Source organism: Callospermophilus lateralis, chromosome 12, assembly GCF_048772815.1.
Source record: "Callospermophilus lateralis isolate mCalLat2 chromosome 12, mCalLat2.hap1, whole genome shotgun sequence".
In the NCBI taxonomy this organism is placed as follows: domain Eukaryota; kingdom Metazoa; phylum Chordata; class Mammalia; order Rodentia; family Sciuridae; genus Callospermophilus; species Callospermophilus lateralis.
The window spans coordinates 100,267,924-100,282,541 of NC_135316.1; the positions used below are offsets into that span (position 1 = coordinate 100,267,924).

Here is a 14,618-nt window from a genome sequence, read left to right on the forward strand (position 1 = left end):
CTTTTTAACAACTCTCTTCAGTTTGTGAAACCAACCACCTGCTCCTAGTTACCATCTGTGGCTCTTCTCCAGCTCACTCCCTGAGGCTTCTTTGGACTGTTTCACCCACTGCCAGGACTTCAGCCTGTTTGTTTTCCAGCCCTCCATTTCCAGGGTGCACTACTTTCCTGATCTGTCTAGAGTCTTAATTCCTAGTGACTTCTAGACTCAAAGAAAACTCCTCATGTTCTGAAACTCTCCTCCCTTTGAGTCTCCTTTCTCTCCCCCATTGTCTCCTCCTCCTGCTGTCCTTACTTTAGTTACTGGCTTTCCATGTATTCAGTCTTCCAAGCTGGGAGTCTTTCCCTTTCCCCTCAATGGGACGGAGCTCCAAGTGCATGTAATCCAGAGTCCTCAGTAGCACACTCATTCTTCCCCTTTTTTCTACTTCTCTTATTTCTACATAATATCAGTCTAAACTCTGATCTTTTCTTGCCTGAGTTTTTACAGAAAATCTCTAACTAGCCCCCTGTCAATTTCAAACCTTCTCATACGGAGCAGTCACAAGTTGTGTTTCTAAAATATGGGCTTGACTGTGCTAGACCTCGTCTTTAAAACCTTTAAAGCTCTGTTTCCTTCAGAACAAAGTTCATGCTCCTCCAGGATGCCATCAGGGCAACTGGAGTAGCAGGAATGGCATGGGCTTTGCCATCACAGGTTCGAGATTCCATCTGTGCCACTGACGGGTTGTGTGAAAAATCTTAAGCAGGTGGCTTCTTTCAAGTTCCATTTTTGAGCTGTTTATAAAGGACTGTCATGGGTCAGTTGGAGGCACTCTGTTCTTCACAGGGAGTAGAGAGAATTAAGCAAACTCTTACTGAGTTCCTTGCAGCATGTTTGGTTTTCCTTTTCTTTAGGACCACCATCTCTGTCAAGCCTCTCCCCATCAGTCATTTATCTTTCTTACCATACTCTGTTCAGTATTTGTAGTCTTATGCCTACCTGTCCTTCTTTGGTAAGATTAATTGCCCTTTTAGGTGTATTATAACAAATGTATTAATATTCTTATTAGTATTTATTACATTTATTATCTTAATGTATTATATCATAGTATTTTTTGTCATTGTCTCTATCTTCTACGCTATCTACTAGTTGTTGGAGGGAGAACTAGGTTTTACTTTATGTGTTAACTTTCTTACACTCAGTAACATTGAAGGGGTAATGTTGATTATAGTGAGCTCTAGTCAGACTATAGGATAAGGTCACTGAACTCTATATAGACCTGTCTATCTTGTGCTTTGCATAGAAGCTGAGGCAGGAGTATCACAAGTTCAAAGCCAGCCTCAGCAATTTAGCGAGGCCCTAAGCAACTTAGCAAAAATCTGTCTCAAAATAAAAAAATAAAAAGGGCTGGGCTGAGAATGTGGCTCAGTAGTTAAGGGCCGCTGGATCCAATCCCCAGTACAAAAAAAAAAAAAAGTACTTACCATGCTAAATAAATTTTTATTAACTATTTTAGATTACCTATAAGTTTATTGTGACAACCATGACTTAATGTTCTCACTTTGTTGATTTTTTTGTCATCAGAGAATGGCTTTCACACAGAAACACCTCGTGTCCTTGTTATTGGGCAGAAAGGGATCTCAGGTTAAGTTTTCATCATTAGTTTTATGTGGGATTGGGTGCATGTATGCTCTCAGAAAGTTTTTATCTAGTCCAGAAAGTTTTTGACTAGTTTTATCTCTAAAAGAAACCAAATTCAGAGTTGGAGCGGGGCTGATAGGGGTGACCTTCCCAGGTGCATCTGCTGCTTGCCACCATCAGTTTGCTCTGCAGCAAGTGATGATGTGTTGCACATAGTTGTTTGTGTAGAAATATTTAATTTATACCTCAGGGTCCTGAGATTAGACACGAGAGGTGCATCTGGATTGAAAATAGTGCTTTGATCAGTGGTTGAATTTTTTTCCTCATGATTCACAGAATTAAATTCAAAATAATTAAATTCAAAATAATTAAAAAATATTTATTATCTGTGTAGATAAGGCTTGACTGTGAAATGCCTGTGTGGGTGTTTTTTCCCCAATAATTCACAAAAATGTTTTATACAAGTTTGAAAATAAAAAATTAGAATGTGTAATTGTATTGCCACAATAAGATTGCACAAAAGAGTTCTTAAAGTTTTTTTCTTTTCTTTTAGCAGAGAGGGGACTTGATAATATTATGTAGAATATCCATTGGTCCTAGAGTAGTTAGGAAAATGAATTTTAAAGAAAAATGAGTTTTAAAGAGATTGAAGAAAATTCACGTCATTTATAACATTTCACTATTCACATTGCTAAGTGACCGTAAACTCCCAGATCGGAAGCTTTTTCTACGCACACTCCGGAGGTAATTGCGGTACAGCATGACGCTAATGACCCGAGCCTGAAATTGTTTGGAAACAATGTAGTAGAGGATCATATCCAGACACGTGCTGAGGTTCATGAGGAAGGTAGTGAAGGCTCCCCAGGGGCTGTAGCTGTTCTCTTCCCCACCCAGCATCAGGAAGGCAAAGCAGATGTGGAAGGGCAGGAAGCAGACGAGCACCTGCACCAGGAGCGTGATGATGATTCTTATGGACTTCTCCTTGACCTTGGGTTTCAGCTTAGATGTCTTGCCATGGAGGAGACTGTGAATGATGACCAAGTAGCACCCAATCATGATGAACACAGGGATCAGGAAGAAGAATATTAGTCGAGTGAAGTTCAGCACATTGACGGCTTTGAAGTGAATGATGTCAGAGATCTTTAGGCAGGTGGCAGGGGAGGAGGCTTTATCTGGGTCTTCGTAGAGGAGCAGCAGAGGGACAGTGGTTGTCAGGGTCATTATCCACACTCCTACACAGGCAAGCAAGGCCTTGCATGTTTTTTTAAGTTCTTTGGCATATTTCGGCTGTACGATGGCCATGTATCTGTCGGCACTGATAAAAGCAAGAAGCCAGAGAGCAGCGCTTGGGTAAAACACTACAAGAGCCCCGAGAATGTGGCAGAAGTACTCTCCAAATGGCCATTCACCTTTTGCATAGTAGAACATTTGAAAGGGTAGACTCATTATAAATATTAAGTCCAGTAGTGCCACATTCATCATATAAATGGTTACAGTAGTTCTCTTCTTGGTGGTACAACTGAAAACCCATAAGGCAGTAACATTAACAAATAATCCAACCAGGAATATACAGCTGTAGAAGACAAGAGCCGCGATTTTGTATTCGTCTGGGTGTGAGCTATTAGAAGGGATGGGTTGATCTTGATTGCTTGGGGTAGTCATCTTATAGCTTGTTGGTAGGCATGATACTTAGAGGCTGTAAAAATAGTTGAAAAAATTAGGAATAAATCCCTTGGTTGGAAAATAGATGCTAACATTCTCACACTCAGCTTGGCTGTCTCATTTTGAGAGTATTTTATATTGTAAACTTAATATGTGAGTCTCAGCATTTATTAAGGAATGCATTCCCTAGAGATTACAGCTGTGGTGAACTCATCATGTTTTTCAGGGCTGGGGATTAAACTCGGGTAAATGCTCTAACCCCAAGCCTTACCCAAGCCCTTATTATATACTAACCCATGAACATGGCTCAGAGGGTCTCAATGCAGTGGGGGATCCATTTATTTCACTATCCCTGCTTACCTGTCTTCTGCCTCAAAAAGCAAGCTTTCCTTTATGATTTTTTCTCCCTATAGTATGAAATCAGGTAACTGTTATTATTCCTCTCTAATAAGCATTCTTGATTTAGACTTATTGGGGAAAGGCCAATCTGTATTTTGAATCTTATAAAATATTTCCCACTTTTTCTCACCACCATTCTGTCTTCTGCCTCAAGAGGCAGAAGACCACCATTCTGTTTAAATATTTTATAATCAAGTTATTAATGTCAAAATAGTTCACTTTTACTCAAACACAATTTTTTTTGGAGGGGGTGTGTACTGGGGATTAAACCTGAAGCACTCTACTACTGAGCTACATCTCCAGCCATTTTTTAAAAATTTTGAGACAGGGTCTGCTAAGTTTCCCAGACTGATCTCAAACTTGTGACTTTCCTGACTCAGCTTACTGAGTACCTATGATTTCAGGCATGTACCACCATGCCCAGCCATTCATTAAATATAATTTTAATATAAAAATGTATGTTGGGGGCTGGGACTGTGGCTCAGTGGTAGCGCACTTGCCTGGCATGTGTGAGGCACTGGGATCGATTCTCAGCACCACATAAAAATTAATAAAATAAAGATCTATCAACAACTAAAAAAATAAAAAACTGTATATTGGAAAACAGTTTTTTTAAATTAATTTTAATTAATTTTCAAATTATTAAAAATTACAATAATTTTTTAAAATTAATTTTCAAATTATTGAAAATTACAATAATTCTCACGTAAGAGAGAGCAGAAACTTTATTTTATCTTCTATTTCTCTATTTCCGATTGAGCTCATAGTAGGTATTCAGTAAATAAATACTTGCTCGATGAAGGAGAGTGAAGGAAAGAATGTTTGGTAAGGTCACTCATAGCAGCTGTTCTCTAGTTTGTCAGTGAAGACTTGCACAGTTGCTGTCTGACCTTTTATTTATTCTTAAGTGGTAAAGACTTCTTCATAGTATTATCTCATATTCTCTTAAATTTATCATCAGTCTAGAAACAATGGTTTTGTGTCATGATCTACAGATCAAGAACTGAGCTCAGGCTGGGGTTGTGGCTTAGAGGTAGAGTGCTCACCTAGCATGTGTGAGGCACGGGTTCGATCCTTAGCACCACATTAAAAATAAAGATATTGTGTTCACCTGTATAACTACAAAATAAATATTAAATAAAAGAAAAAAATAACTGGGCTCATAGAGCAACAGATGGACTGTGTCCAGGCCATTGGAGTGCCTCAGAGTGAAGCTACCAGACTGTGTGTCTCAGGTCCTAAAAGCTGATTTCAGGTGCCTCAGTGGTGCATAGAGAAGAATGTCTTGAAAATATGTTCCTGTCAGGAGAACAGCTCTCATACCCCTCCTCTGCCTAAGTATAGAAGCATGAATACTGTTTTTCAAATTAAATTTTAAAAAGGAGCAGCTAAGAGAAGTGTATACTGATAAGAAGTCATCAGTAACTTGATGCGTACGGCAAAAGTAATAAATTCCAATCACCAAAAAGTGTTCATTTCAAATGGAAAGAGTTTAGTTGTGATTGCAAATATCATTGAACCTCAGAGTAAAACTCCTCACCATGATACAGCCACTAAGAGATTTTAAAAATAGCCTCACTACAAAGAGATGGAACTTTGAGGCATCTTTTTGAAATATGGAGGTGTATGAAGTTTCCTTCAAAAATGTCACTTTGTAGAGTGGCTTGTCTCTAATTCAGTCCTGACTCCCTCTTTAGTGAGAATTATGGGGGAGATTAGCAGCCTGTGGTCAGTGGTATCATGGGCTGATGAGAATAGCTTTTGAGGTTGCTGTGGACAAGTTACAAGATGCAAATTTGCTTTCTTCCCTCCTTCCCTCTCTTTCTCTTTCCCTTCCTCTTCCTCCTTCATTTGCAACTTCCTAAATTAGTTTCTCAAATATGTGGATTGAATATGATTTTGGAATAAAATTTTATAAATTTAAAACCCTGTAATAAAATTTCCAAATATCAGTTATAGTATAATATTAATTTCTATCAGATGAGAAAAGCACTGCATAGGAAAATTAGATCTCCAGAAGAACTCGGGAACTTAAATCTTAAATTTTATTAACTTTATTAAACATAAAGGCATTTTTTACATGTTTTTTAGTTGTGGATAGACATAATATCTTTATTTTATTTTTATGTGGTTCTGAGGACCGAAGCCAGTGCCTTACTTGTGCTAGGTGAGCACTCTACTACTAAGCCACAACCCCAGTCCTCAAAGAATTTTTAAATAGTAATAAATGTAATGTAAATGAAATTTTGTATTCTTTTTTTTTTTTTTTTTTCTTCTCTACCCTATCTTCATCCCTAATTTTGTTCCATAAATGCCTTATTTACCAACCAGCTCAGGGAGCCTTTCCCACCTTGGGCTCAGGAGGCTTTTATGCAGTTCATTTGCCATCTGCATTTGTCTTCATTCATTCACTCCAGTTTGGATAAAGTATGAGTGACTCAAGTGTCTTAAAGGCTATGCTCTGCAAACAGAAAATTTTGGAAAAATTGTGAAAAGTAATTGGCTTTCAAGTCAACTTTTTGAAAGCTTTATATTCCATGATCACCTATAGTTTTTCTTTTCTTAATTAAACAAATAATTTCATGCCAGGTGTGGTGACAGGTGTCATGGCAGTGACTTGGGAAGCTGAGGCAAGAGGATTGCAAGTTCAAGGACTGCCTTGGCAACTTAGACCCTGTCTCAAAATAAAAATAAGAAGGAATGCAGATGTAACTCAGTAATGGAGTGCCCTTGGGTTCAAGTCCCAGTACAAAAACGAAAAAGATAAATAATCTTATAAATCAATACAATGTGACAAAGACACTTTAATATATTTATGACTTATGCCAGGGTTTTCCTTAATTTGAAAAATTACCATTAATGTAAAGTAATATGAAAATTAGTGCCCAATCGTACTAATAATATGGAAAGATCACAACGATTTCGAGGTCCTTTCCTTCACCAACGTAGTTTCTGTAATATTTTGTTAGTGATTTTGAGCTTAGTAAAGCAGTACTTATGATAGTGATCTGTAATGAAGTTAAAGGAATGCTGCTTACCTCCTTCCATCAAAGCGTTGTCTTAGAAGTGACCATTTTCCGGTGTACCCACTTCTGAAAAAGAGGTGTCTGTGAGTTAAAATAGCTCTGTCTGGAAATGGTGCATTTCAGACACGTCGTATTTCTTTTGTGTTAGACTCACTTGTTGCGTTAAAGGCTGTTTTGAATGTAGCTCGGGCTTGCTGGAGGAGTTGGCACTGCTGAGCTGTAATTGTTGCTCTGTCTCTTTCAGGAAGTGCTTTCTGAAACAGGCTTTGCAGCTTGCAGCTTGATCCTGGATGTGGTTTTTTTCTCTCACAAGTGATTTGTTTATGAAGTCACACTTAGCATAAGCTCCTCTTGAAATGATGGCATTGTGTTAAGAGAGTCCTATCAAAAGGGGAATTTTTTTTCAATTAACTGTTTACTTTGATGTTTAAAGTCCGCATCATTTATGGAAACAGGAGGAGATTTGAAGTTGAGCAGCACCGGATTCCAAGTCTAACTACTAAGCTGTGCAACTTTGTGTAGTTACTTAACTACACTGAGCTTTTGTTCCTAGTTTCTATACAATTAAAATAGATGTAATATGCATCTGATAGTATTGTGAGGATTCTAATCCATAAAAATCCCAAGTGCTTAAAAAAGTACCTGGGCACTTAGCAAGTATCCTAAACAGTGTCACTTTACTACAAAATTCCTAAAATCATAGGATATCTACTTTTTACTTTTTAAATCACCCCCCCCCTCGCCCCGCATACTGGGGATTGAACCCTGGGTTGCTTGCTTTACCACTGATCTATATCCTTTATATTTTTTATTTTAAGACAGGGTCGGGGCTGGGGTTGTGGCTCAGCGGTAGAGCACTTGCGTAGCATGTGCGAGGCCTTGGGTTCGATCCTCAGCACCACATAAAAATAAAGAGATAAAATAAAGATATTGTGTCCAACTACAACAAAAGGTAAATATATTAAAAAAAAAAAAAAAAAAAAAGACAGGGTCTCGCTAAGTTGCTCAGGCTGGCCTTGAATTGACCAGCTGAGTAGCTGGGATTACAGGTGTGTGCCACCAAGCCCAGCTCTATTCAGACATTTCTCAGTGGTTAAAATTGGGATCCTCAGTTCATTCATTTCTGCTGTGCCATACACATTTTGTCTGCTGTGGTTTGCTTTGTTTTATGGTCCCCGATGCTTCACATCTCTTTTGGTCACATGGAAGTCTAGAAACTGTTTCTTTTGCATGAAGTTCCCTGCAAATCGTAGCAGAGAGGACTCTGGAGTGGCCTGTGGGATGATTTACATAGTAGGAGTGTTTTGACCTAAGAAGGGGAAGGAAGCCAGCGGAAGGGGAAGTGAGCAGTGCAAATCATTGCCTGCCTAGTTATGTTCATTTTTGTTTTTTTAACTTTCTCTCTTCTTTAAAAACAAAAAAAATTGGTTATTCTAAAATTTTGATTATCTTTGTATTTGGATATGCATGATTTGTCAACTTTTAGAGGGTATCTGAACTAATTACATTTGTTTTTCGAATTTAATTTTTTGATAGCGCGCGCACGCGTGCGTGTGTGTATGTGTATGTGTATGTGTGTGTGTGTGTGTGTGTGTGTGTTTTGTGTTTCTCCTTCACGCAAAATAATAGTAAGTCTACACCTTATAGTGGTTATTGAAGTCCTTGCCTTTGATGATAAACACTTGTGAGTCTGTTAGCCTACCAGAATAATGGGCTTTAGAGGCCCTGGAGATGACCACAGCAGCTGTTCTTGTGTGGATGAGTGTAGATGAGGAAAATGAGGGCCAGAGAGTGCTACTGACTTCCAAAGAACTCAGGGACAGCCTGGCTTCTTAGGAGTTGAGTGTCCTCCAGCACCGTCATAACTCTTCTTGAGGTGACTACCTTGATTTATTCACTAGATATCTCTTTGTTACTGAATTACATTCATCAATTTTTAATCCATGGAGTTATGTTTCATATGCCACCCAGGAGTGTGATATTTCAGTCAGATAGCAACCTCTTGTCTGTAGACTTAGTCTGTTCTTATTTCATATAGCCTGTGACACATTTTCAGAAATTAAGTATTGATTAGCTTCCTGTGCTGTGTAAATCAACAGATGCAATAATGTATATACCTAAGAGTCAGGAGTGTCCTCTCATTAAGACTGGAGTCCTTTTCTGTACATGACATCCTTTTTTTTTTAATATTTTTAGTTGAAGATGGACACAATACCTTTGTTTTATTTATTTATTTTTATGTGGTGCTAGGATCTAACCCAGTGCTTCACACATGCTAGCCAAGCCCTCTACTACTGACCTACAACCCCAGTCCCTGATATTCTTATTTCTGATTTGCCAGTTTCTTAGGCACATCCAAAAGCAAGTGTAGGAACTCCCCACATGTCAGGTCAGGTTGGGATCAGCTCTCACTCTTTTCCCACCTTACTCTGCATTTCAGCCAGATGGGGCCTTTGGCATGTTCTCTTCCAGCATTCTGCATGCTGTTCCACTCCCCCACCGCCCCCTCTGCTGGCACTGTTTATGGCTGCACTCCCACCTCCCGGCTTGGCCAGTACAGTTTATCCTGGAAGCTACCTTTCCTTTCCGGGAACTCTTCTCTGCCCTGCAGCGGGCTGTGTTTGTCCTCGCAGCGGCTCCTGCTCTCCATGCTCTTGCTTGTTGACCTGCCTTTTGTGCTGTACTATGACGTGTTCCTTGAGAGTGGCAGCTGGTGTGTGTGTACATGTATGTGTGTGTGTGGCATTGCACGTTAGCTGAACCTGTGACTGAACAAGTGGGTGAGCAAATGGAGACTCTTGGGGGAGTCGGGTGAATTCCTGAGCCCAGAGTTAGCATGGGCCTTTTGCCAGCTTGTGAGATGTGGAGATAGGCCAGGGCCTGGGCCGGGTTCCCTCTTTCCCCAACCCGGTAGTGCTGAACACCAGGCTCTGCTCCTGGCTCTTCACTATGATTTTATGTTGAGAAGGAATTACAGGGAAAAGGTAAATTTCCCCAAAGCATTCAGCAGATAAACAGTTGATCAAGGATTTAATTTTTATGTCTACTTTGCTTCTTTAATACTTAAACCTAATGAATTCTTTTTTTTTTTTTTAAAGAGAGAGAATTTTTTAAATATTTTTTAGTTTTCGGTGGACACAACATCTTTGTTTTGTATGTGGTGCTGAGGATCAAACCCGGGCCGCACGCATGCCAGGCGAGCGCGCTACCGCTTGAGCCACATCCCCAGCCCCCCTAATGAATTCTTTATTCAAATAGAGGAACTTATCTGACTCAAGGATCATTCATGCAACTTTAATTTCATGTAAGTGAAAGAAAAATTTACTCCTTGCAAAAGAGGGATTTCACATTTTCCCAGAGACTGCAGGATTCCCTTCATAAAGTGAAACACGTGTCACAGGCTGTATGAAATAAGACAAAGAACAATTTAGTTCCAGTTTTGAGTTCTGGTTAAACGTTAAAGAATCTAAGTGAATCTTGATTTTAGCACAAGTGCCCAGTTTTTAAGTGGATATAGTATGATTCAGTTAAGCCAAGTTTATAATTATTAGAAAGAATATTAAAGTTTTATATAGCAAATTCCCACTACAAAGCATGTTCCTATGTTAGAGACATTTCCTGGTCTTAACCTAGTTATCTTAATCATAGCAAGAGTGAGGGCAGCTTATCGTTGCTCCCCACCAGCACTGTGACCAGGAAACCACTGCAGTGCTTTAGCTGTTCCAGTGTGGGGACAGATAGCAGAAAACCCTGGTGGTTGGGAGATAGCCTGTCCCAGGGAGAGGAGGAGTGAGAGTAGCAAAGAATGCTCTGACCTGCGGGGTGGGGTTGGGGGGGATCTTACCACATGGCCCTGACGTTCTCCAATTTCACACTTTGGAATCTTTGTCCCCTGCCCTTCTCTGTCTCAAACTTGTATCTAAACTGACTGCTTTCTTTTGAGGGACTGAGCTGAGGTGGGAGATACATGTTGAATGGTAGGAGCTTCTGGATAAAAATTGAGAAACTGTATTTAAAAGCGCTTTATAATTTTTTTTTTTAATTTTTAAACTTTTTTAAAATTGTAGTTGGACATTATACCTTTATTTTATTTGAATTTTTTTATGTGGTGCTGAGGATTGAACCCAGAGCCTCACACATGCTGGTCGAGCGCTCTACCACTGAGCCACTCCTAGCCCCAAAATGTGCTTTTTAAATGTATGTTTAAAATCCCAACAATTTATAGCTATGATCTTATAGCCAAGTTAGAATGAAACTCCTTTCAATTTGATTTCCTATATTATGTTGTAAAGTTAGCATTCCCACATTCCTTTTCTTTAGCAACTTTTGGGGGCATTTGAAACATTTTAAAGGCATATAAACAATCAGACAGTTATTTATCTTTTGGTACACAACTTGAACCCTGATATGATCATATATATATGAATGATAGATAAAGATAACACAGACCTAAACAAACAATAGAGTAAAAAGATATTAGAGAATCTGTCACCAGAAGGTCCTCAGAGGACCTGCATGGCAGTTGATCAGTCCTGGAGCCACTGAAGTCCCATAGGACCCCAGGCCAAAAGTGCACAGTGTAACATTTCCCCTAAGTAAACAGAGATGCAGTCGAGGGCCCTGTGGCAGCTGATTGGGAATCCTGTGGTTATTGTGATGTACTTGACCTTCTGCCGCAAATTCTGATCTCATGGAGGTGAGTCTATGAGGAAAACACCTATAGTACCAGGAAGTAACAGTTAGGAAGAAAGAAGATGTGTAGAGACTACTGCTAGAGAACATGGGCCCCAGAGGCCCACATATTTCAAGACGTGGTGTTCACCTTGGCACGGTTGCAAAGAGGTAGGAAATTTTAAGATGTGGAGCCTAATTGGAGACATTAGATCATTGGGGGCATGTTCTTGAAGGGAATTATGTGACAGTGGACTCTTTCTTTCTCCTGTTCATTCCTGGTCATGAGGTCAATGAGTTGTTCCACCAGACACTTCATTGATGGGCTGCTTCACCACAGGCCCAAAGCAATGGAGCTAGTCAGTTGTGGAACCAAATATGCTTTTTCTCTGTATAAGTTGGTTTATCTCAGAAATTTGTTGCAGTAACAGAAAGCTGACTAAAATAGCCAGGATTGGTAAAGAAACAAACCTATATTCTAATGTGTGTGAGTTTGAGGATTCTGAATATTTTAATGTACAGGCATCTGTATACTAAAAGTAACCACTTTAAGGTTGTTGGTTTAAAATGAGTTACTTAGGTTTTTAAAAATTATTATTTATATGACATTGTTCCTATCTGTATTATCAAAGGTAGTAGAGCTAAATCATCATCAGGCAGGGTTCGGTTCCATCTCCATGCTGTCTCCAGAGTATGTTGAGGACATAGAACATGTAGGATACATGGTTGTGACCAGGGATGTCTGTTCATGAGTCTCAGATTGTGTGCTCTTTCTATATTACATGTCATAATATCTTTATTTTAGTAAATTTTTTTGAAGTTGGATATCAGAAATAATCTGTAGCAAATACTGTCATGATGGAATAGACCATCTTTTCCTTCCCCTGTTCCTCACTAGAGTTGATATTCCCAAGGAAATGTTTTGTAGTTGAATTCTGCAGCCTGTATAGGTAATGTGCCTAGGGGGAACGCTTCCACCCATGGGTAGAGGTTTGAACCTGAGTGGTCAGGGGGATGTACCTCTGTTCAACTTCATTAATAATCTGGGAAATGAAAATTAACCCACAAAAAGACATTACCACCCAGCACCATGTTTATAATGAGAAAGACTGAAGATGTGAAGTGGTGGTGAAGTTACCAAGCCATCAAGAACTCTGTGTCTTGCTGCTGGGTGGGAGTTTAAATGTGCAGGACAGTTTGATACGAAGTACTAAAGTGAATTCACACAAGTGCCATGACATAGAGTCTACACCTAGATACATAACTGGTAAAAATGCATGGTCATGTGCACCAGAAGAAGTGGAAAGAATGTTCATAGCAGTATTATTTATAATACTCCAAATTAGGAACCAAACTTTTCACCAGCTATAGAATGGATGTCAGTTGTGGTGTAGGCAGAGTAGAACACCATCACAATCCAAATAAGAACGATCTCCTAAGCATGGTGTTAATTCAAAAAGCCAGACACAAAGAAATTACAGTGGGTGGTTCCATTTTTTTTTTTTTTTTAAAGAGAGAGGGAGAGGGAGGGGGGGGAGAGAGAGAGAGAGAGAGAGAGAGAGAGAGAGAGAGAGAGAGAATTTTTAAATATTTTTTTATTCTTTAGTTCTCGGCAGACACAACATCTTTGTTTGTATGTGGTGCTGAGGATCGAACCCGGGCCGCACACATGCCAGGCGGGTGCGCTACCACTTGAGCCACATCCCCAGGCCTGGGGTGGTTCCATTTGTATGGATTTTAAGAAGCACCCAAATTAAAACAGATGTTTTGGAGTTCATGCTTCGGTAGTCACACCTTTTGGTGGGGTGTGGGAGAAGTGGCAGTGAGGAAGGGCATCAGGCATCTATGTGTGGAACCCTGGCCTGTTGCTTTGTTACTCTTACCATCTGTACCCCAGAGACCACGGTAGTGAGGGGGCACTGGACCCTGGACAGGGGGAGACCCCTGTCAAGTTAGCTGCCTTGGGAAGAGAGACAGTGAGCCTCAGTTTCCCCTACAGGAAGGAGCCAGGAGAATCAAGACTCCTATTTAAGCACCCCCTGGCTAATCTCAGTTCTACTCTGAGATCCTACTGGAAGCCAGGGACCTGGCCTTTTGGGTGGAATCTGTACCCATAGCCTCAGGGACAGGGTAGAGAAGGGAAAGAAGCAAATGGGTTGTCCAGCCTGCCTTTTCTGAATGTGTAGTACACTTTGTAGTCAGAAAGGCTTTTTAAAGAAAACTTGGAGGTGGCAAAAACTGGGTGTGAGGGCATCCCTGCTATGGGAAGCTGCTTCTGTGAGTGATTTGTTTGCCCCTGGAATCTCAGTCTGGGATTGCCTCCTGCCCCATAGTTTGGGTCAGGCATGTGCTATAGACACACTAGTTCTCTTTATCTCTGTCCCATCTGAAGTGTCCATGGTTTCTTTGCAGTACATTTAAATTTTCTTGTCCTTACACTGGGATTGGATAGCTGTGCTGGAGCTCTGTGCCACTGATTAATGAACTGAGTTGTCTTTAATAACAGTTTCTCTGGTCACCACTCCCTGCAGTTGGAAGGAAGGGGAAGTTGGTTGAGGCCTTCTCCAGGGGCCTTCCACTTCTGGCATTGTCTAATTTGAATTAATCCTTACGTCTTTCCATTGCAGTGAGGTATTTTATCTGTGGTCTTCTGAATCTCTATAGATGAAACCTGGCAGGATGGGAGCTGGGCCTCTCTGCATGGAAACCTTTATGTGTCCCAGGCTCATTTAATAATACCTCATGCCAGGAAGGATCAGGGCCTACTTGAAACTCTGAGCACTCAGTGCCTGATGGGGTCACATTAATTCCTGGCCTTGGCCATCCTTTCATTTTCCGTGTATTACTGTGTTGTTGTTTAGTGTGTGTGTTTTTACCTCATTTTAAATTTATCTCTTGGAGAAATTATAATCAGCTTGCAGAGGAAGACATAAAAATCGTGCATGTTTTTTGTTGTTCTTTTCTTTAGAATGAACGGCACTGATCTGGTTACTCAGGAGAGCTGTGTAGCAGCACTCCCTGCTTATGCTTATGAATCTGGCAACAGATCAGTTGGCCATTACAGTAATGATATTGCCTTATTGCTAACACTTTATGTACTGATATCCTTTATGAAGCGTTTATGGCTTTCAGCTCATATAGCCCCTTGCTACCAGCAAGCCACATGGTCTAAACAGAATTCTAACAAAAAGGGGAAGGAAGTGGATGGTAGTATACCACCCTCAGACACACAGGCAG

General features: G+C 40.1%; 2 protein-coding genes across 2 annotated transcripts in view; one reads left to right on the forward strand and one right to left on the reverse strand.

Moving 5' to 3' along the window:
- Ubac2 (UBA domain containing 2) overlaps positions 1-14,618 on the forward strand; it is a 157,405-nt gene that overhangs the window by 32,805 nt on the left and 109,982 nt on the right. The window lies entirely within an intron of this gene.
- Positions 2,122-6,889, reverse strand: Gpr18 (G protein-coupled receptor 18). Its single transcript, XM_076872548.1, has 2 exons — positions 6,723-6,889; positions 2,122-3,319 (listed from the first exon to the last, which is right to left on the reverse strand). The coding sequence occupies exon 2, from the start codon at positions 3,283-3,285 to the stop codon at positions 2,290-2,292; it is 996 nt and encodes a 331-aa protein (XP_076728663.1). The 5' UTR covers positions 3,286-3,319; positions 6,723-6,889; the 3' UTR covers positions 2,122-2,289.

Excerpts from the sequence above, each read along its gene's own strand:
- Gpr18 (XM_076872548.1), bottom strand. The coding sequence starts at position 3,285 with ATGACTACCCCAAGCAATCAAGATCAACCCATCCCTTCTAATAGCTCA.